Source organism: Thunnus thynnus, chromosome 8 (genome assembly GCF_963924715.1).
Source record: "Thunnus thynnus chromosome 8, fThuThy2.1, whole genome shotgun sequence".
NCBI lineage: Eukaryota > Metazoa > Chordata > Actinopteri > Scombriformes > Scombridae > Thunnus > Thunnus thynnus.
Genome location: NC_089524.1, coordinates 6,553,428 through 6,576,011, shown reverse-complemented (window position 1 = coordinate 6,576,011; position 22,584 = coordinate 6,553,428). Strand labels below are relative to the sequence as shown.

The 22,584-nt window shown below is 39.2% G+C and overlaps 2 protein-coding genes across 2 annotated transcripts in view; one reads left to right on the top strand and one right to left on the bottom strand.

The window, feature by feature from the left end:
- The window catches only part of zc3h3 (zinc finger CCCH-type containing 3), a 67,635-nt gene extending 57,630 nt beyond the window's left edge, over window positions 1-10,005 (bottom strand). The window contains exons 1-3 of the mRNA XM_067596258.1: window positions 9,897-10,005; window positions 6,361-7,834; window positions 5,957-6,129 (exon numbers count right to left, since the gene is read on the bottom strand). Of these exons, the coding sequence (XP_067452359.1) occupies window positions 5,957-6,129; window positions 6,361-7,834; window positions 9,897-9,942 (1,693 nt within the window). The 5' untranslated portion in view covers window positions 9,943-10,005. The remainder of the gene's footprint in view (window positions 1-5,956; window positions 6,130-6,360; window positions 7,835-9,896) is intronic.
- Window positions 10,006-11,199: 1,194 nt separating this feature from the next.
- On the top strand, window positions 11,200-20,622 carry cyldl (cylindromatosis (turban tumor syndrome), like). Its single transcript, XM_067596257.1, has 15 exons — window positions 11,200-11,499; window positions 11,780-12,242; window positions 13,144-13,407; window positions 14,310-14,388; window positions 14,477-14,655; window positions 14,909-15,074; window positions 15,490-15,631; window positions 16,517-16,627; window positions 16,729-16,820; window positions 16,918-16,981; window positions 17,128-17,260; window positions 17,584-17,692; window positions 17,788-17,906; window positions 19,381-19,594; window positions 19,671-20,622. Exons 2-15 carry the CDS (start codon window positions 11,808-11,810, stop codon window positions 19,853-19,855), a joined length of 2,292 nt encoding a protein of 763 aa, XP_067452358.1. The 5' UTR covers window positions 11,200-11,499; window positions 11,780-11,807; the 3' UTR covers window positions 19,856-20,622.
- Window positions 20,623-22,584: the final 1,962 nt, after the last annotated feature.

Below are 22,584 nucleotides of genomic sequence, written 5' to 3'. Positions count from 1 at the left end.
CGTACGGCATGTGTGCGCGACTGGTGGCAGATATAAAGAGAAAGGAAGAAACATAAAGCTGCAGACAGAGAGGGACAGAGACAGAGGTCCACCTGTTTGACACAGAGAGCCTGAGAAAGTGGAGAGGAATGAGCAGAATGCCTGTGTGTGTGTGTGTGTGTGTGTGTATGAGCGCTAGGTTAAGGTCTACACGGTGCAAATGTGTGTGTGTCGTCCAACTGATAATACTATGGGAGCACTGGGGAATGGCATTTAGAGAACGGTATGTAGAAAAGCAGCTGATGGGAGAATCATATACACCAACACACACACACACACACACTCACACACACACACAAACATCTATTAAAATCATTTGACCAATAAAAAGTTCGGAGAAAGATCAGCGTACATATGTATGCATGAGATATAGTGTAACGCTTCCAGTATAGCAACACCAACTGTGTGCATGGAGGTCCAAACAAACAAACAAACAAACAAACAAACAAACAGTGAGTTAATGTCCTCTATAAGCTGCCTGTGTGTGTAAATGTGGAAGAGTGAGTCAGTGAGAGGAAGGATCAGGACAACAGGCAGCGGTGTGAAGGAGAAGTGAACCAGAGAGAGTAATGCAAATAAACAAACAAAAATAAACAAACGTCAAAAAAGGCAATACTAGGCTAAAAGAGCGCAGCTGCATGTTGTTTGATAAATGCATTGGCTGCAATATTTTGTGATTTGTGTTTTTATGTCAACTGAAAGACACATAAAACACAACCAGTGTTGTACAAAAAGACCAAAAAACTCAAAATACACAACTGTAACGGTGCAACAGAGAAGTTGGATGTAAACAAATTAGTCTGTGCAACTTTCTGAATTATCACAATGAATCCAAATCTAAAAGTCTGAAATTGAACAGTTTGTAATAAACTATTTACAACAAATGTCAAAAGGTGCATGTAGTAGTAACGACTACATGTAGTAAATGGCCAGATTCACAGTCACAGTCATTTTATTTAAGGAATACGTAGGACATGAACAGTAAACTTCTGCTATAATTGACTGACAAACATGCATCTCATTTACTCTGGAGATTGAGACACTAAAGCTCAACATATACAAGCAGTGCCGTGGAGCACTGCATCATTTGACACTTGTAGTGCACATTGAACGCATCGTACAGACTGAAGAGGTGGTGAAGGTAAACTAGCTGAGAGTTGCTGATCAGGAAGTGACATAAATCAACCCTCATAGGTGTGCAGGCTACCACAGAAAAACAATGACTGCAGGTGTTTTGATGCATTTCAAGTATCAAGACATAACTGGATGTCACTGGATGTCACTGCAGTCTTTCTTTGAGGAGCTGCAAACAACAGAGATAGATTGGAAGCATGCAAATCAATCATTCAATTAAGTGCAACTTTGTAATCGTATCTTAAAAAATGAGAAGAGAAACAGAAAGAGGAGGCACCAGAGGAAAAAAGTTTCATCATGAATAAAACAAAACAGTAAATTAGTGATGAACGTGTTTTATATTCATCACTAGTAAAGGACGAGATGAAATGAGCTTACATCTCTGTCCTACAGATTTCTTAAAAGGTGCTTTTGCTCCTTTGTGTTAGAAATATAATACACAAATTCATTCATTTGCTTAATTTCATAGCAACACAAATATAACACGGGTTGTACCGCTGCGTGCTGAACTTGATACTCGGTGCACTTGTGGAAAAATTTATTACACATCACGTTAAAGCCACTTGTTTCTCAAGCGTATCCCATCTGTGTTTGCATGTGTCCGTACATACGGCAGAGTGTACATACAATATCATTGGAGAAAATGGAGAATGTCAGTGAGAGCCGGGCCTCGATGCCGAGCAGCACGTATGATTTATGGGTTAAATAAATGGGATCACGTTCAGCGCGGTAACAGGATCCCTGAGGAAGGGGTAAGGAGGGAGGATTCTTTTGTGGTGGTAATGGGCTCCATGGTGTCGGAGTGTTGGTGGGGAGGGTGGGTGGGGGGGTGGGGGGGGCAGCATGTAAACTGATGCTGAGAGATCAATGGTGGCAGCGCTGCCACTGTAAGAGTCACTTCTACTACGACGCACAAACAGGCTCGGTTCAGACTGAAAACAGATTTACATTAATACACCTGTGCTGATGTGTTGATACATGTACAGTAATTGTGAGAAGATGAAATACGATACAAGTTCCTGTTTGAGCAAAACTGTACATCCATGAGTCTGAAGAGAGTTATCACAGCGACGATCATTTTATCCGAATCCTATCCACACTGAATTACGTTGTTCATGTTATAAAGTCTATCAGGAATGTACAGTTGCACATATCTGAACATCTTCATCATCGACTTCAACCATTTATATTATGTGAATGAAAACAAAGACAGATGTTACTTTTATTTCCAAAAAAACTGTTGCAGAGCTACTTCCTGGTTAAACTCTGATCAATGGATGCAGCTGATTTTCAATAAAGTGGATGTTTTCACTTACAAATTACTCTAATTTGGTCAAAATAAACAAGCTTTCATGTATTAATGCCATTCATTAACATTAACATACATTCTGGGCTTCTACAGGAATACTCATCCAACTTTTGAATCATTGATAGTGTGTATTGATGAACTATTGGTTTAAATCCATTCTGGTTGTCTGAATGTTTGCTGTATTTAAGTTGTGAAGTTCTATCATGTTCTTAAATCTCAAGAATGAGTAAAGATCAGTGAGTAAAATGTTATAATCAAAAGGAATAATGGTCAAAACAATGAGAACATTCTCCCTGCAATTAAATTATTTATAATAAATCAAGGGAACATAAATTATAGCCCTGTCTATACACTCGAATACAAAGTAAAGACAGTAAAATGATTCTCATTACGAGTTTATCTAAAGTCTGTTTCATATTCAAGTGTCTTCTGAAAACGTGCACTTTTGCCTTCAGCTTTTAACAATTTGTGTACAAAAAATATTTTATAACATCATTAATGTCATGAGTTATTACTCGCCACGCTGTGATCTTTCATTTTCCCTTCACATTGGCACTTTAAATTTAATTTTTTAGAAAATTCTTCCAACTCTCTTGACTTTATAATACAGTTCAGACACAAAACGGGATGATACAGAAAGTGTCCTCACGGTAATATACTCGGCTTAAAAAAGTCACAGCGGATATTAGCGGTAGAGTGAAGACAGCTAAAGAGAGAAGGAAAAAAAAAAAAGACTGAGAGAGTGTGGAAGAGAGATGGTGAGGGCGGAAAGAAAGCGGAGTGAGATAGAGACCTAAAACGCTCCAGAAGCCTGTCAAATGAGGCCTGAAGCCGCTCAGCTCAGCACTCTTCCTCTCTCTGTGTTCTGTCCGTTCCTGACATTTATCTGCTTTATTAGATTATCTGGGGCTACATGGTTGTCTCCGGGCACATGCAAGCACACACACACACATATAGATATATATATACATACACACACCTCTCGATTCATTACAGCCCTAACTGCTTACTTAGGTTTATAACCTCTTTAAATTAAACCGCAGATAACCGAGCGCCTCAGAAAAACACCCGCCTGCTAACACAGAGAGAGGAAGCTAAAGCTAGTCATTGAGGAGGAAATTAAGAAACATTGTTTTGTGTGTGTGTGTATTATCATGCATGTGCGAGTGGTCATAAGGTTGGTTTTTAACGGGCTCATCTATAAGGACTTTGCTTCCCATCATTAGTAATTCAATTTGCTCTTTATTAGCAGCTCTTATCGGAGGCGCAGACGGCTATGAGCAGCTTTCCTCGCTCCATCTTCCTCCGACTCCACCTTTCCCGTGTCTCCGATTCTGAATCCACATCTTTAATTAGAGATGCATGTGTTCCCGCTGTAGGCCGTTTAGGTTCCACACATGAGATAAAAAAAAAAAGTAGGGAGAAATGATGAAGAGGAAGGGATGTAAGAGGGGTGAGACAGGAAGTTCGGTGAAAGAATCAGAGAAAAGGAAGTGGACAGATAGACTGGGAGCCATGGGGACAAATAAAGCCTAACGTTAATAGTGATGGCTTTTCTAATGTCTTCTGACTTCATTGAGTATGGGAGATTACACCAAGATGGGCATGAGGCGTGTAGGGTACATGCAGAATGACCGGAGGGTTGGAGGGGCAAGAGGAGAGGAGGGGAGGGAGGGGAGTGAGAGGGAGGGAGGGCTGTAAAAACAATGATTGCTTTCCATCAGGTTAGGCCTATATTCTACAGTTCGTTAAAACAATCCAATTTGCAAAAGGATAATTATGCATTAGCTCCTTTTTATCTACTGGAGGGAGAGTGGTGCCAGGGCTTGATAGCAGCGGCGCTGCCTGCCTCCACCTCTGCAAATTACCCGCTATCGGCACTTGTTCGCCATCACGGCTGAATTGGGCAATCAATTAACCTCCCCCCCCTCCCCCCTCCTCCTCCTCTTATAGTCCGCCTGTACGCCTCTCCAGTGACAGCCAGCAACACAAAGCCTCTACAAGGAAGACATGGGTGTGAGCTGCTGCCCTCTACTGGAGCTGGTTGTAATAGCTGCTGTCAGAGGTGCAGCTGAAGGCCAATTACTTACCAGCTTTGTCCAAAATACACAGGACACACTGATTCTGAGTATGAGGCATGTTCAGGCTGGACAACTGATAGAATTAAGTACTCCATATGTATTTAAAATACAATTAATTTCATTTGTGCTGTTGATGTCCCACGATATAAATGCGTAAAAGTAGTGAAGGGAAGTGCAAAACAAAAAGTTAAAATCTTGTTGGTTAGATTTTAGCAGCAGCATTTTCAAAGTTCTGTTTTAATTGACATCTGTGTGCCCACATGCTACAATTCTTGTTTATAGTAAAATGTAAATTGTAAGAATGTGTTCAGACTATTTATATATATAGTCCATACTATACTACACTACAGTAATAGTATGTAGTTGGCATCAGTTTGAGAATAACGGGACACAGGTGGTGTAGAAGTGACACTAGCACTGAGGAGAAACATGGTGCCAAAGTAAAAAACAGATACAAGTCAACAAAAGGCAACAAACTAAGAAGCAAAAAAACAAGCAAGAATCCAAGGAGTGATAGTGATAAATGTTCAATTTGTTGGAATTAACACCACAATCAAGATGAACATATTGCTCAAATGACTCTTGGTTTGATCCAAATATCTCTGATGGCATATGAAAAGGACGAGACAAGACTCTCAGGTTGACTAAGAGAGTGATGATACCAAAATATGTGGACCCAGTCACAGATATGATCTTGTCCCACAAGAGGCTGAATAATTGCTAATCTACCTGATGAGGACGTCCTCTATGTGTACTGAGTATGTGTTTAACTTGGTTTTTAACAGCTAAATGCTTTTTGGCAGAGATCATACAGTTTGTTGTGGTAAATCTAGTGAACATAGTGCATGTGTAAACTGGGTTTAATGAGCTTTGTGAGGGTGTTAATAACAGCATACAAAACGTAGGTCAAAGCTAAAAACTATTAGCAGTGAAATTTAGGAGAATGTTGTAAGAGAGATTCAGGAATCCAGCTGGATGTGAAGAATGAGTGGATGTAAGATTTTTGAATACAGAATGAACAGTAAGGGAGTTATTGACCAGCATGTAAAACTGGTTGTTATAGTGCCAACCTCTGGACATAAACTATAATTGTTATTGAGTGGTAGTTTGAAATTTGAACTTGGGAAAACTGACTGCCATGGATCTTCTGAGAACACACTTTAGAGGGATGGTGAATGTAAGCAACTATAATATAAGTCCACAGACAACGCAGCTGTACCATAACTAGACAGACACAGCATGTGCCCTCCTTTAACCATGAAATATTATTTTCCATACAGTCAGTTGACAGCTCATTAAAAGCAATTAATTACGGCAAAAGCTCATGAAAGAAAAACTCTTACGTCAGACATTTGAAAACACAAAAATAAACTTTGTAGCGTGCGCTCCTTACCTGTCCTTGATAAGGTAGGGGAGAGCCGCCTCAACTTGTGTCTACCAAAAGAAACAAGCTCCCTGGAGGGTGTCCTCCTAACTCCTATAGGTGTCCTGGTCAAGGTGTGTATCCGGCCCCGAGGGGAGAGCTTTACTGCTGACGGGCTGCTCCCCTTCTCTGACCCACTTCCACTGAGGTCACAGGACAAAGGGTGAAAGAGAACAGCACAATCAGACTGGAAACACTGGTAAATAAGAGGCTACTATTATACAAATGATGGTGAGCAAACATATTGAACTATTGATCAGCAGGCTTTCATGCACAAGGAATCACAAGTCATACTTTGCTGCCACCTACTGACACAAGACAGTGAGGCAAAAATCTTCTGCCGTAGAAGAAAAACAACACTCCAGATCCTGTACCTGCTAGCGGACCTCCTTATGATTTTCATCCTGCTGCGGAGCTTGAATCCACCAGGGGAGGAGGATGGGAAGGAGGCACGTTGGGGTAAAGTTGGAGAAACTACAAGCGCTCCTCTCACTCCTTTGTTGCTTTTTTCTGAGGTCCAGTGGAAGGCAGATCTACGACGGGCCACCGCTGCCCCTCCCGTCACTGCTGCAGTGGTCCTCTGACCACCAGCCTTCCAGCGGTAACGGTTACTGAGCGAGGAGCCGGTGGTGGAGGAGCTCACTGTTCCCTTTTTCAATTTTACAGGGGGAGTGGAGCCTGGTTTGAGCTTCTTTGCGGCTTCTCCCTTCTCCACAACTTTCTGAGGAAGAGTCAGGGCTTTTGGGGATAGCGGTTTTCTGGACATCTTAGCTTGGGCTCCAGCAGATGAGGAGACCCATTTATACTTAGAGGTTTTAGGGGCTACAATAACCGGACTAAGCTTTCGAGGTAATTTTTTGGCAAGGGTTCTCTTACTAACTGCAGCTATAGGAGAGCTTTCACTGGCAGCTCCACCTTTTGATCCCGACACTGGGGCAACAGTCACAACTTTGCCTGCAGGTGAGGAAATGGAGCTACCTTGTCTGGGCTCCCCTCCTCCTGTACTCTGGTTCTTTACCCAGGTGAACTTGGATTTTTTCAAAAAAGGTGCGCTAACTTGGGCCTGGCTGGTCTGAGATGTGGGAAGGTTAACGGAAGGTTGTTTTGACAACTTAGACAGAGCAGAGTGAGGAGGTGTTGCTGAAGTTGTGGTTGGAATAGTTTGTTTAGTCTCGGTGCTGGTTTTGCTTGTCATAGAAGGTTTGATGTGTAACTGGGAGATGTTCTGTAAACTGGTGGTGGTAGTGTTGGCCTTGATTGAAGAAGGTGCTTCTGAAGAACTACTTGCTATCCTTCCTGGCAGGACTACACACCTGCCTTCAGCCTTCTGCTGCTGCTCTTCATGTCCTCTGCCTGTGGAGCTTGAACTTTTTTGTCCATCCTCCAGCTGAGACACAGCTGTTTTTCTAAAAGTATGTATGGCTTTCTTCTCTGTTGCAACTCCCCTAACTCCTGTGATGCTACTCGTATGTCCATCTTTCTTCTGTTCAGTAATCCCTGATGATAAAGTGGCAGTTTTGGTTCTATCAGTGTCCTCTCTTCTGCTGTTGCTAGGCAGTGTCGTGCTGTGAGATAAAGCTCGGGGACTAGACTGATGCACGGAGGAGGAGGAGGTAGAAGCTAACGGTTGTCCAACAGAGGACTCAGGGTTCTTGTTTCTTAGAGAGTACGCCTTCCTCCAACTTCCACGGCTCTGAGGGACATACGCTTTCCCCCTGAAGCTGTGAGGGTGAATGACAGATGCGCTGTGACCCCTGCCTCTGGCGTACGTTGAGGCTTCTGGAGGCCTCTGCCCGACTCTTGTAAACGGGGTGTCGCCATGGACGCTCTTGTGTTTATTGATGAGATCTGAGAATTCAAAAACAGGAGTGATTTAGTACAGCACATTGCACACATATCGAATAATCTGATGATTATTTTCTTGATTAATCCAGGGTTTCCAATACATTCATTTATTTGTGGCGGCCTGCCAAAATATCAACATTGCCCGCCACATATTGATTTTCTAGTTTTGGAGCTGTGCGCCCCGCTCTCTCTCTCTCACAAACACATGATAACGGACCTGTTTGTGAATAGCATGACTTACAGCAGGTGGCAGCATGCACCTTTAATGTTAGTTTGTAGTCCACCAGCAAAACCAAAGAAGAAGAAGAAGAGGAGCAAGTCAAATTGATCTGTACAACACATTTCATAGAACGTAATTCAAATGTGCTTCATACACAACACATATCAACAAAAATAAAAATACAATAAATCATTTATACATATTTAAATACATATATAAAAAAGACAAAATTCATAAAAATATCTTCTTGTCCCAGTGGGCTCTCTGGCTGCAGCATTTTGGATGAGCTGAAGTCGTCCCACAGTTTATTTGGGAAGCCCAGCAAAAGGGCGTTACATTAGTCTCGCCTCGAGGAGATGAATGCATGAACCAGTTTTTCAGCATCAGCATATTTTCCAGGTGGTAAAATGCCGTCCTAGTTCTACTAGTAATGTCACTTGTGAAGTTCTGAATCCATGATAACACCTAGATTTCTAACCTGCTCACTAGGTTTCAGACACAGCAGGATCAGTTTGGAACTGATCTCCTCTACCTGACCTCTAACACCTACCACACGGATCTCAGTCTTGTTTTTGTTTAACTGCAAAAACTTTTGGGTCATTCCTCCTGTTCATATTGTTGATCCTTTCATAATGCACTTACAATTTAAGTGATGGGGAACAAAATCCACTGTGCAAAAATGTATTTAAAAGTTTATCTGAAGCTAATATGAAGCTTCAGCCGACCAAATTCCTCAAATCAAGTTTTTTTAGAGCCAAAGTCCCTCTTTATGTTACTATACTTCCACCTGCAGCTCAACAGGGAAACACTGTCCGAGGAAACACAAAGAGGGAATTTGATGCTAAAAAGACTGTAAATGTGTCAGATATCCACTTGATATGACTAACTCCATCACTTACATTGAAAGCACATTTGTAGGGGATCTTTTAACAGCCAATATGAACAGGAGGAAAGATTACAGCAAGGAAAACCTCTTTCACTGCTCATATGGACACCTGATTGTTGTTTTAAAACAGACTTGGAAAATCGTGATTCCTATCCTTTAATGTTAGCATTTCCCTTCTTATGTCATCCATCAGTACCTTCTATTAGGGAAAAAGTCCTCGGTACTTGGGCACATAGCTAATTATATCCAGAGGTTTGTTAAAAATTACGTGGGTTTATTTTGTAATTTGTTGTGTAAACCTGGAAGATGAACATTTAAGTTTCTGGCTTCCTCTCCAGCTTTCTCTAGAGTTGTTATGACAGAACGAAGAAACATACAAAGACTGTCCACATACCAACTCCACTTCACCTCCATCTCGCTAACTGTAGGCTACATACTGTATATATCCTGTTAAAACACACCTCGCTTTTGCACACACATAGTTTTATCATGTCAATATGCTAGCACACAGTCAGCTCCCACTGCACAGAATCTTGTAAATAACTGTCTTTCTCTTTTTTTACACTGTTATGTTTGTGTTTAATGTTCATGTTTCTGGCTTTTTTCTGTTGATATCTAGACCAAGAGGTAAAACATGGTTAAACTATTTGGCCGTTACAGGAAACGTTAGTTAACTGATATCAGCACAAACAGCGGGTCGCATACTTCCGGTGGGAATGAGACACATGGTATATTAATTTTTTATACCTACATATAAAGTATTATGCAGAGTAGATAAAAATAGCAATGTCTCATGTCGACATGTGAGAGGTCTGAGCTAACGGTTAACGGTTTAACCGAGCAGCGCAGGCCCGCCTCCGCGCGACAGCTATGAATTTAAAGTGCGCAACAGATAAAACGTGTTTTCTGACCCGTCCGTTGCAGATAAACCTGTCCACAATCTTAAAAAGAAGACTTACTTTGTAAAAGATCAATTTGCCTCTTCAGTGCTTCTCTCTCCTCCATGTTTACAACTGAAACTTTTCGTCATCGAATAGCGACGATGACAGGCGTTTTCGGATGACGTAATTATTCTTTGTTAGCCCTCAGTTTGGTTTTACAGGCTTGGATTAAAAAAAAAAAAAAAAAACAATTATTAACTTGTAAAATACTGCCTGTTTTTTTTTTTTGTGACTGTTCCTCTGAGACTGTCATTCGCTGATTATATGTCTTTGCAAGGATTTATATCAAGAATTCATCCTGCCTTTTCTTTGAAATAGGAAAATGTCTTTTTTTTTTAAATTATTTTTACCATGACAGGATTGATACTGGAAAGTTATATTTGATCAATTAAATTGATAAAACTGACTAAATTAAATTTCACATCCATAAGTGTAAATACTCTTTCCATCTTTTCCTGGTTAGGGTTGTGCTTTTTGTTAAATTCTATGTGCTTTACCCCCCGGCTCATTTTGTTTATTTGTTTGTTTGTTTTGGTTTGGTTTGAAATTATTCTGACTTTATACTGCCCTGTGTGCCCATTTCGCCGTGCTTGTGTTATATGTTCTAATAAAAATTGCTTGAAAAAAACTTTACTTGTCAAGTTGCATACGCAGCAACATTTTCTTTAATTTTATTTGTCAGACAGGATTAATGGATAGGATTTAATGAATAACCCATAATGTAATAAGACATAATAAAATAACAATCAACAAATAATGACAAAAATATAAACCATTAGATTGTGTAATAATCCATGTTTTTTTTTTACACTTAGCTCATTATCATGAATGCAATAATAATGTTATCATAATATTTTATTTCATAATGGCAATGGGGTTACAAATAATGAGTATTTCCATCAAAATGTCCCACAACTCAAGTGAGTGTCTTGCCTGAAAGCATTAAACCACAGCAGTGAAGAGTTTTACGTGTTAAAGTGGCTTTCCAGAAACAAATGTTCAGGGCCCCGTTCTTTGTACGTGGATAACCGGGTTAATCCGACAGATCTTGCTTGGAAACTATTTATTCTAAATCCGGTCTGTGGACTGTGGACTGCTGAGTATTTCTATTACTGTAAGTGTCACGAATTGTTTGTCTGTTATAAGCATGGATAGGTATGGAGTACACCTTTAAAAAAATATTTTTTAAAGGTGTATTTTTTTTTTTTTTTTTTTTTTACATTTTTTTGCCGTGTAATTTCATGTTTGTAGATTTTCAGTAACTGATCTAATAAAGCCGCTGGTCATCTGTAAGACAGTACTGAGGGCTTAAATTGCCCTTCATGACTCGACGTGCTGCTGGCTGTCAAATGATTTGAAAACAACAACGTCACTTTGAAAATATTTATGTGTTTGCGCTTCATAGTATTAATAACATCTTTTGAATAAGTATCTTTTTGCCGATAAGTTATTTATCTCTTTGCCACAAACTGTCATTTTCATCAGAAGAACATGAATAGCCGATGACGCCGCTGTCGACGTGAACTGAAAGGGGAAGTGAAACTTATCAAGGCAGCTCGTTTGGACTTAATAGAGCGAAGATAAAACAGAAAGCAGAGTTTAAAGTTGCGTAAAAGTGAAGGTAACGTTAACTTTGTCACAGTTTATTTAAATTTGAGAAAGTAACACTCTTCTAGACTAATTGTATAACCTACAGTTAACGTTTCCAACGTTTGTTATGATTTCTGTTGACGTAAGTTGACGTTACAGTAACGGCTGTATTGATCATTGTCTCGAGCTTACTTTGTAGCTTGCTAGCGAGCTAGCTGTGCAGTTGTCGACAACATATTGATGATAGACTGATTATTATTGTATTAACGCCTGTGTATGTACTCTGTATGTGTGTGTGTGTTTCTCTACAGGACTCTGCTACATCTCCTTTTCAGCAACATGTCAACAGACCACCTGTTCTTCATCCTGACAGAATTACCTGAACGGCCTCAACACATCAATCCTGGCCGCATATGTTACATCCGTGAATTCAAATACACGTCAGAAATCAATAAATCTGGCCCTCTCGCAAAGTTAACAGTCGTGTTCTTGGGCTCACGGTCATGTTTAGATTATAAGATAGACATGAGTTGCCTGACGGAACTGAGTGCAGAGGAAGCCGACCTGCTGCAGGCCCTGCCCGAGGACTGTGAGAGGCTGAAGTGGTTCCAAGAGAAAGATGCTCTCCAAGCAGCTCAGGCACTCACTGAAGGTACTGAAGTGACTGTGGAGGAAAAAGGAGAGAAGCTGAGAGGGATCATCCGCTACATTGGAAAGCTGGACACCAACTATCCAGACCCCATATCAGGGATATTCTTTGGAATTGAACTGCAGGTGTGACTTTAAAGTGTTGGTTCAACCAAATCAGAAAAAACAGCACATTTTATCACTGTCCTCAGTGCTATCTAGCCATGCAGATACTTTTGGTTTCATTTGCTCAGTTACGCATCTCTGAGATTTATTTCACTGCCTCAGTGTAAAGGAGGTGAGTGGAACTGCATTTGCAGAGCTCACAGTGTTGGAAAAACTATAGTCATATATGCTGTTTTGCACCTTAAAGTATGTTTTAAAATGCAGTGTCAGTGCACTGTTCCTCTGGGCTAGTTCCTCAGACCATCTCTTTATATAAGAACAATTGCTTTTGCTTTCATGTCTGTTGCACACATGCTATCTCCATAGCTCCAAGGCACTGCCTTAGAAGAAATCAGGAATGACATTTGTGTTGCTTACATCATTGAAAAAAACTCAACAGCGACATCTCTTTCCAGTGTTGATCCAGTGACACAGTGTTATTCAGGATAATCCATAGAACAGACTTTCAGGTTTTCATAGGGACTATTTCTTGGGTACAAACTAGTTCAGAAGAACAGTGCACCAAAAATAGTAGGCTACATTTTCTAAACATAATTTAAGGTGTAAAACACCACATTTAACTGTATTTTTCAGAGCTATGAGCCTCACAAACAAAGTTTCATTCACATCTGTTGTTTTAGGATGGAGGCAGAAATCACAGAGATGGATATCTCAAAATGTCAAGTCTTTTATTCTCAAATATTGATAGTCTCGAAAATCCAGCATCAATAAATAGAAACAAAAGTATCTGCACAGCTAGTATCTGAGCCTTTTAATCTATGCTTTTAAAACAGTAAAATATTCAGGTTCATTTGTAAAGGTGTTGAACTGAGATTGTAAGTGACATTAATTCAGAGTTGTTGCTATGCTTCTTTCCCTCCAGGGAGAAGACATAGGGAAGGGGAATACAGACGGGTTCTACAAGTATGAAAAACTCTTCAAATGTAAGAAAAACGGTGGCATTTTTGCCCCGTTCTCCAGAGTCCGGCCTGTGGTTCCCACCCCCGCGTCACCTTCCTCACAGCCACAAACAGAAGAGCTAACCACAGGAGACAGAGTCACTTACTTCATCAACAATTACTGTCGGCATGGAATGGTGGTGGATGTGCAGGAAAGAGACGGAGAACAATTTGTCCGGATTTCCACAGTGAGTGATGATTCACCAGAAGTCAGTAATTAATACTAAAAAGTGTATGTTCAATCAAACTTTATTAGTTTATTAGCCGTCATACGGGTTAGTGCAACTGAAAGTGCTTCACAGATGACTGACAAGCCGATAATAAGACAGAACATAGAAACAATTTGAGACTAATGGACACAAGAAATAAAAAAATATGAAAATGTAAAAAAGTAATAAAAAAATAATGATAATAATAATAAAATAAAGTGAAATAAAAACTAGATAAAATAGATAAAAGACAAAGAGAAATATAATCGATAAGAGGGGAAAAAATATTTTATACTACTATAGCTTGCCAATGTCATGAATTGTCTTTTATACAGATAAATAATAGTGTATTGATCATGCGATTATGTTTTAAAATGCAACAATTTCTTGGAGTACTGCTTCTCTAGTGAATTAAATAAACCAGTTATGAAATCCCTAATATGTGACACATCGCTTTTGCATTTTTAAATCAATTTTTGCAAATTAAACTCTTTTTTATCAATATTTTTTGGCCAATTTTTGATCTTTTTAATGCCTCAAAATGTAAGTTAATGAAACTTTCAAGTATCCTGGCTTTGTTAAAACAACCTCTTCTGTGACTTGATCACATAATCACTGTTGATCCTAACAGGTCAGTAACTGTTCAAGAATCATTTTTACTGTATATGAAGTGTTGATAATTATTCTTTTTCTAGTAGCTTTTGTTAAACTCATATCTACACATACAGGTAGTTTCTTTTTAGCCGTCACACACCAAGCCGTCATAGTTTGCATACGTCTGTTCATCCTTTAGGTCTGTGATTTTAAAAATGGTCACTTATTTCCGTACAAAGTTATCAGTTTGCAGTACATTTATCTTGTTTCTTTCTCTGTGTTTTCAGGACACAGATGAGAATGGGAAGACAGGAGGCGAAGTTGAAGTTCCACTAAAGCTTGTTGCTAAGGGGGAGGTGCCCGCAGGTTTGAGCAGCTATTTACATGATTTGAAGATTGATATTTCTCACATTTGTAATAACTCCCAATAACGCAAATGTATTCTTCACTGTAGAAGAAGAGATCATGGACGTCGACACATCCCTGGTGGAACCGATCCCTGACAATCTGTACATGAGTCTGAGTGTGAACTCTGTGGTGGAGTTGACTTTGGGCTCAGGCAATTCATACGGAATCATCCGCTGGATCGGCAGGCTGCCCGGTCGGCATGAAACCATGGCTGGACTAGAGCTTGTAATCTTTATACTGACATGTTATTGTACAGATTCAAATGTAACTAAAACTAGTGTGGACAATTATGGGAACACAGTTTGCCATAGACCAACTTCATCATCTTACCTGAAAGAAAATCTCCTAGATTTGTTCTAGGTTTGCTTCCTGTAACGGGTCATTTGTTTATAGTCGTTACAACCATTATAAATTATTGATTCCTTTCATTCACATGACTGTAATGATGTTCTTCTTCTGACTGTTTCCGTCCATGCAGGAGGATGACAAGGGAGTGAGTGATGGTACCTTCAAAAATGAGCGTTTCTTCACATGTCCCACCAAGAGAGCTCTGTTTGTGAAGCTGAGCTCCTGCCGTCCCGACTCACGGTTTCAGAATTTATCAACCAATCACAGCGGGACGATGCCAAAACATGAAGATGCAGGTCTGTAACAGAATGAATCAAATACCTTCTGACTTCACAATGAATTGTTTTAATTGGGTAGGCAGTCAGTGCCCCCTTGTGGACACAGTGGTTCTACTGGCAGCAGAGAGTGTGGGACTTTTGCACTTTTCCTGTTCACTTGGAAAACGTATAGGCTGTTTAAAAATCTGTTTTAATGTAATAAAATAAAATTGTTTAACAGTTAGTTCAGATAAAGCATTTATTCTTTCCCATTTATTATTCTAAAATGTAAAAGAAAAATTATTTAAAGAATGCTGCATTCACCAGCTGGTCCAGTTACTGACCAACTGGGGGCAAAACTACATCAGCAATCATCACTAGCCAGACATGCATGCAACATGTTATTGTTATGGTTTTTACATACATGATGATTTATGTGTGTTTTTTGCTTCAGAGATAGAAACAGGACACAGTACAGGGAAGCTGGACACCGTTCCTCCTGTCAGCACAGAGCAGATTAACCAGGTTCTGATTGGACGGATGAAGGGGATCCAAGGACACTGTAACTCCTGCTACATGGACGCTGCGCTATTCAGGTCAGGATGTACTTCACATATTGTAGACTGTTTTTTTTTTTCAAAGCAAAACATCAGTTTTTAGATTGATTTCTTACTTTATACACAGCTGTTCATTTATCTACACTGTGGGATTCAAATTCAAAGAAACTTGAAACTTGCTTGAGTTGAAAAACTCTCTGTGAACAATATATCTTTGAAAAAGTTATGCAGTGCTCCAAATGTACAGCATTGTTCTTTGCAGTAAATTACAAGTCTCAAGGTAGTTTCATTCATTAATGTTAAAAATTTGCATTATGTTGCAAACGGCTGATAATTAACACTAAAAAATCATACTAAGACTTAATAATACCGAGTTATTGATTAAAGTTAAAGTTAAAATCCCCCAAATCCACATTCATCTACATATATGCAGTAGATCTGAACACAATAATATCTTAAAAATCAGGATTATCCATTTCTACAGAAGTAGATCCTTCGTCTTCCCTTTAAAGAAAGTGTTCGAAGGGGTCTCATATTTCATCAATTCTGTATTTTGCAATGTGTTTGTGATTTTTTTCCATCATTTTAATCCATTTACCTACTGACGGTTTATTTCTACTTTCAGCCTCTTTGCTTGTGCACCACACATATTAATAAGTATATGATGGCTTTGTTTTATATTCAGTTCCTTTGGACATAAATTAAATTAATATTCTAGATAGTAAAGGACGGTGTATCAGAACCAGCTGTTCAATTAAATGATGTTCTTTTTTCCAGAAGTTCTTACTAACATACACTCCCAGAGGAAATGAAAGAGTGTTCCTTTAGACTCCCTGAATTTAGTGCAGGTGTCTGGGATATTACTATCAAATCTGTGAATTTGGACCAGTGTATAATGTGTTTTTTCATCTTTGTGTCATTCAGTTTGTTTTCCTGCTCCTCCGTGCTGGACTCCATGCTGTTTAAATCAACAGAACCTCAAGATGCCCCAATCCAGTACACACTGCTCCACGACATCGTCAACCCCCTCCGCAGGTGTGTGTTGCTTTTATGTGTTTTGCAAAAACACTTCATTATTTTATTGTAAAAAAAAAAAAAAAAAATACTATGCCTTACGTTGTCTGTGTTGTTTGCAGTAAGGGCTTTGTGGAAGGGCAGCACATCATGAAGCTCCGACAGCAGCTGCAGAAACACGGTTACAGTCACTCCTTCACCACGGATGAGAAGGGTCAGCTTAATCTGCAGCTCTGTTTTTGAAGCTTTAACAGACCGTGATTTATGTTTGGTTTGATCGGTTGACTGTTGATGTGACTGTTGTCTTTTAGATCCAGAGGAGTTTCTCATTGTCATCATGCACCACATTCTCGCACTGGATCCTCTACTCAAACTGTACGCTCACAACACCGCTGCTAAATAGCATCTCCCACTATACAGCTTCCATATAAAGAATTTTTGAAGCTCTCTGTTAAGGAAAGGTCACTTAAATCTTACAAAAAGTTACATTTACACTTTTCTCGTCCTCCTCTCCCTTTTAGCTCAGCTGGCGGTAAAGTACAGGAGAGTTACTGCTATCAGATCTTCCTGGACCAGAACCACAGCCTGGTGCTTCCTACGGTCCAGCAGCTGCTGGAACATTCCTTCCACAGTGCAGGACTCAAGCTGGCAGAGGTGAGATCACTTGTTTCTGGGAGACTCTTTAAATATTGTACTGACAGTAAGTCGTGTTATCTGATATACAGTAAAGACTGCATTTGCAATTGATCTTTTAAACAGATTAAACTGAAGGTTAATTAAACTGGTTCTTGTTTTCTGCATTTTACAGGTCAGGGAATTTATTTATTGAATACTTTCCTTTTCTAAGGCTGATTCTCCTGTAGATGGCTCTGTTGGCTAGTTTTCTAGGCAAATTTTTTCATCTCACGGACTGAGTTTATTTTGATGCACTCTGTGTGTTCAGTATGTGATCTTATTTCATTGTGTTATAATTCCAGGTGCCCTCCTGCCTCATGCTCCAGATGCCTCGCTTCGGAAAGAAATTCAAGATGTTTGACAAAATCATTCCCTCTCTGGAGCTGGACATAACAGATCTCCTGTCCGAAGGTAAACGAACACATACACACGGTGCGTGCGAGCTTAAATGTAGACACACAGTGAATACGACTCGTGGTGTGTGTGTGTGTGTGTGTGTGTTTCAGGTCCTCAGCAGTGCATGCTCTGTGGAAACTTGGCCCAGGAAGAGTGCACCGACTGTTTTAAAGATCCTGCTTTCAGCCAGACAGGATTCAAAATCTTCTGCAAGACGTGCTCCGCTCAGGTTTGTGTTGTTGTCTGGACAACCGAGTCATTTAATTTGTGTTACACATAAGTAGGTGCTTGTGCAGTATGTAGAAGATATGCATGGATGTCACTTTTCCATGTCATATGACCACTACTTTACTGGCTCTGGTTGATATTAAGAGAAAGAGCTGTGATACCGGGAGGAAACAAAGTGAGGTGCAAAGTGATAATTCTACTTTATGTTGATTATTTAGGTCGTAGTGGTGTACTGAGGTGCATTATTTTGATTGGTGTTCCTAATATTTTGTCCACTCCATTAAAATACATGAGGAGGGCAAAATATTAGGATTTTCAATATAATGCACTCCAGTAAACCACCACCACCCACTACAACTTTAATAATATGTACCATTGAACTGAAAGACAGGTTTAAAAATGTATAATTTCAAAACAATACGAAATATCAAAAATCCGAAAAAGTATTTTTTTCCAGCTTGTTCCAGATATGCTATGTGCCAAATTTGACGCTGATCGCTCAAAATTTGTAGGAGTAGCAGCAAAAAAAAAAAAAAGATTTGGGTATCAAAATAGCAGAAGATCTATCTGGGCACAAATTAATTTTGTTTGTATAACACACAGTTCAAAAGTTAGAGGCCAACATGTAAAGTTTGTTGCTACAGCACCACCATCTGGCCAAACGGTATATATATTTTTTTTTTTTTGTCTGAGTAGTGGGTGAGATTTCCAACCTATCTGCCAAGTTTGGGAACTGTTACGGTTTCTGAGACCCAGATACTTTTAAGGCACAAGAAGGAGAAAGAAAAGTAAATAAATAAAATTATTATTATTAATATTAATAATAATAATAATATTAATGATAATAACAGATACATCAGGGTTCCAACAGCTTTGCTGCTTTGACACCTAAAACAGTAAAAGACATCAGAATCAACACTGAACTGTACAATAAACCAGACATTCAGTGATCTGTGGATGTTGAAATGTGGCCAGAACAGGGCTGCAACTATCGATTATTTTCATTATCGATTAATCTGTCGAGTATTTTTTTGATTAATCGATTATTTGTTTGGTCTATAAAATGTAACATGACATCCTCAAATGTCTTGTGTTGTTCACAACAGTCCAGAACTCAAAAAGGATTCAGTTTACTGTCATTGAAGACTGAAGAAACCAGAAAATATTCACATTTGAGAAGCTGAAATCAGAGTTGTTTTTTTTTTCTTAAAAAATGCCTCAAAACAATTAAGCGATTATCTAAATAGTCTGCAATTAATTTAATAGTTGGCCACTAAGGTCACGTTGCTCTAGGTCAGAATACTCCCTATAGCCCTAGTTTGGAGGTGATTAGTCAATCAACAGAAAATCTAGCAACAACCATTGCGATCATCAATAAATTGTTTGCGTAGAAAGTTACTATACTCGTACATACCCAGTAATTTCAGCCCTAATAATGTGAGGAAATGCATAAAAAATACATCATTTCTTTGCAGGTGCACTCTCATCCTCAGCGGCGCTCCCATCAGACAGCTCCTCTGGACATCCCCAAAGGTTACCTGGGACGCGGCATACCTCACACTCTGACCAGAGACAAACTGGAGCTGTTCGCTGTGCTCTGCATCGAGACGAGTCACTACGTGTCTTTCATCAAATACGGACCAAACAGCCAAGACTGGATCTTCTTTGACAGCATGGCGGACAGACAAGGTGAGTGTTTTTTAATGCATTGTGATGTTAAACACGTTGTTTATACATTTACTCTTTGGCTCATTTGTGTGTTCAGGTGAGAGAGACGGCTTCAACATCCCGGAGGTGCACGCCTGCCCTGAGGTCGGCATGTACCTTGAAATGTCTCCCGCAGAGCTGGCCAATCAGGTGCCCCGGGACATGAAAGGCGTGGCTAAGCGTCTCTTCTGTGATGCTTACATGTACCTGTACCAGAGCACCAGCATGTGCCTCTATCGCTGAGCGGAAACCTCAACGCTTTAAAAAAAAAGAAACGACTTTTCAATCATTGCACAATTTGTCACTGAGAGAAAAATATTGTTGCCTTCACTTTTCATGTAATTTCCTTTTGCTTGATTGGTTTGTTATTCTTTTATGAATGTATGTAAGTACACACGAGAACGTTTAAAATGTGTATATATATATATATATATATATAAATATATATAATTTTCTGCCCTGGTGTTGGGAAAGTATTTTCAGGCTTGAATAATTGATGACAATGTTGTTGTGTTTCTGTAATACTGTATGAAGAAAAAGTAAAAAACTGACATTAATTGCTCAATAATTTTGAATAATAATCTGAAGAGATTGACAATAACTGACTTACAGTATATGATGGCGATAAATAATGATTAAGATAATAATAGACATGTTGCACTCTAATTTTGAGACTTTGTTGCCTCCTGCTGTTTGATAATTATTTTTAAAAGTTATATTTTACATTTTTTACAGTGGGAATGAATGAGTCTTGCATACATAAACAAATCTGCCTAAATCCAAAATACAGCATAGCGATACACAAGAAAGGCACTATTGTAAATACACTGTAATTTGCTCAGTAAGATTAGCACTGTACCTTAATGTTTTCTGAGTAATTAGGGTTTAAGATAGTGGCTGGACCAGTTACTTTACATATTTCAATGAAATTAGTTCAGATTCTTATTTTGAATGTGGAATATTTGATGTTTGAATTCCACCTCAGGAAATGATGCTCTTTGATATGAAAATGTCTCGTCCCATATGTTGTTTGTTGACCTTTGTCAGCATTATAATTCATGTCATATTTGGGATGATAAAAAAAACTGCACTTAGATGGCTACTTTGGTGTCCTGGCTAGACTAGTTAGCTATTTCTGCATCTTTATTGCTACATGTTCTGATATTCAGTACAGCGGATATAATAAATACACAAATAAAATAATGTTTTGAAATCTCACACAAATTACATGTTTTTTATTAGAGGAATAGTTGATAGACTTCTTTCTGGATGTATAGTTATATTTCCTGTCAAGTTTTTGAAGTGAAATAAAATATGTTTTGCAAGCACAGGTAACAGAAACGTTTGATAATTTCAGAACTATCCCAGTTGATTTATTTATCAATTACAGATTCAGTGTAATTTTGGCTTTTGGATTCTCTCAGCTTGTATCTGATAAACAGTAATAAGCACAGACACTGTCATTCCATCAGGCTATGACCAGACTCCAGGTATTAATGGTTAATCACAGAGAGGGACAACGTTTTGACTGCATGAAGGCACATTGAGCAGAGAGCTGTCATCGTGTGTCTGAATATAAAACTACTTGATACATGAACATTCAAGTGCTTATTTCGAATGATCCATGACCACCTTCCCCCTCACGCTACATGTAGCATTCTGTATCTTCAGTGTCCAGTTCATATACTGTTAGATTGTATGTGCTCAATTTGTGCTCAAGTAATACAGGTACCTCACATTGCTCCATGGAGTATTCAGGACCTTTCCAGGCCTTGTAGAAAGACTGCTCTTGAGCTTTCTTTCTGTCATTTTCTTTATGCTCTCTGGAAAGCAATTTATTGTGTTTTGAGGGCATCATACTCTCCTTTTCCCCATCTTCCAATTGTCGATACCACTAACGATATTTGCAGGCATGTTTTTTGGCATGTGTAAGGCCAGGTTAACGTCAATGTCAAACACTATTCTGTATGCTTTGTTTTTGAAGTTCGATCTTCCATTCTTTGTTGCATTTCTCCACGTACAACTCATACATTTTTTTGACATTTAAGTTCCCCTCTAAACAGAGTTTTATGTCTTTTCTGCAGTATTGGGACTCAGTTGTTTGGAATGATGATGCGCCCTCAAATTTTGTTCTTGTTTTCTTAGGAGATTTTGTTTGCTGGCTTATGATGTCCCCTGTTGCAATGCTCTCAGAAGAAATTCCCAATTGAGGAGTAGTCTGATTACCCACACACCCACACACCCGGGAAACTTTTCAGAGACATCAAGTGTTTTCAACAAGAAGTCTTAGCAAACTCTAATCTGCTTCCCATCATTACTGAGATGATATTCAAATGTGTATGTCATCTTGAGTTTCCTTTAATTCTCTGCCACTTCTGTTTTGCCTGGCTGAATCTCCCATTGGCCAAAAAATGCTCAAATATTTTCAATTTGTCTGACTCCGGGAAATTCTCATTGCACAGTTCTTTACCCTTTTTGCAAGCACATGGACATTAAATGTGTTAATATAACTTTGGCCTTAACTTCTCAGTCTTTTTGCCTTTTTTCCCCAGTTCTCAGTAGCCTACATCTTTTTCTTTTCCTTCCATTTTGCATATCATCATCTCTATGTTCTTCAACATTGTTGGCAACATCTTCCATCAGCAGTAGGTCTAGCACAAGGATTATTTGTTCTTCAGTCTCACCCTCCTCTTGTTATCCCTCCCTGTTTCTTTCTTCTTCTGTTTGCCCTTTCTTGTTTCCTGGCCACTCTGTCTCTTTGTATTGAGTTCTCACTCCCTTGCTTCCTGGCTGTTTTCTCTCCTTTTCTTGAGCCTCTGTCATATTCTGGATTCTCTTTCTCTTTTTCTTGAGCTCTCTCTCCCTCATTTCCAGGTTGCTCTTTCTCTTGGGCCTCAGCCAAATACCCTCCTAAATAAACAATTTATAAATAAATACTATGTATGCTTAACACAGGGTACACATTATAGCAT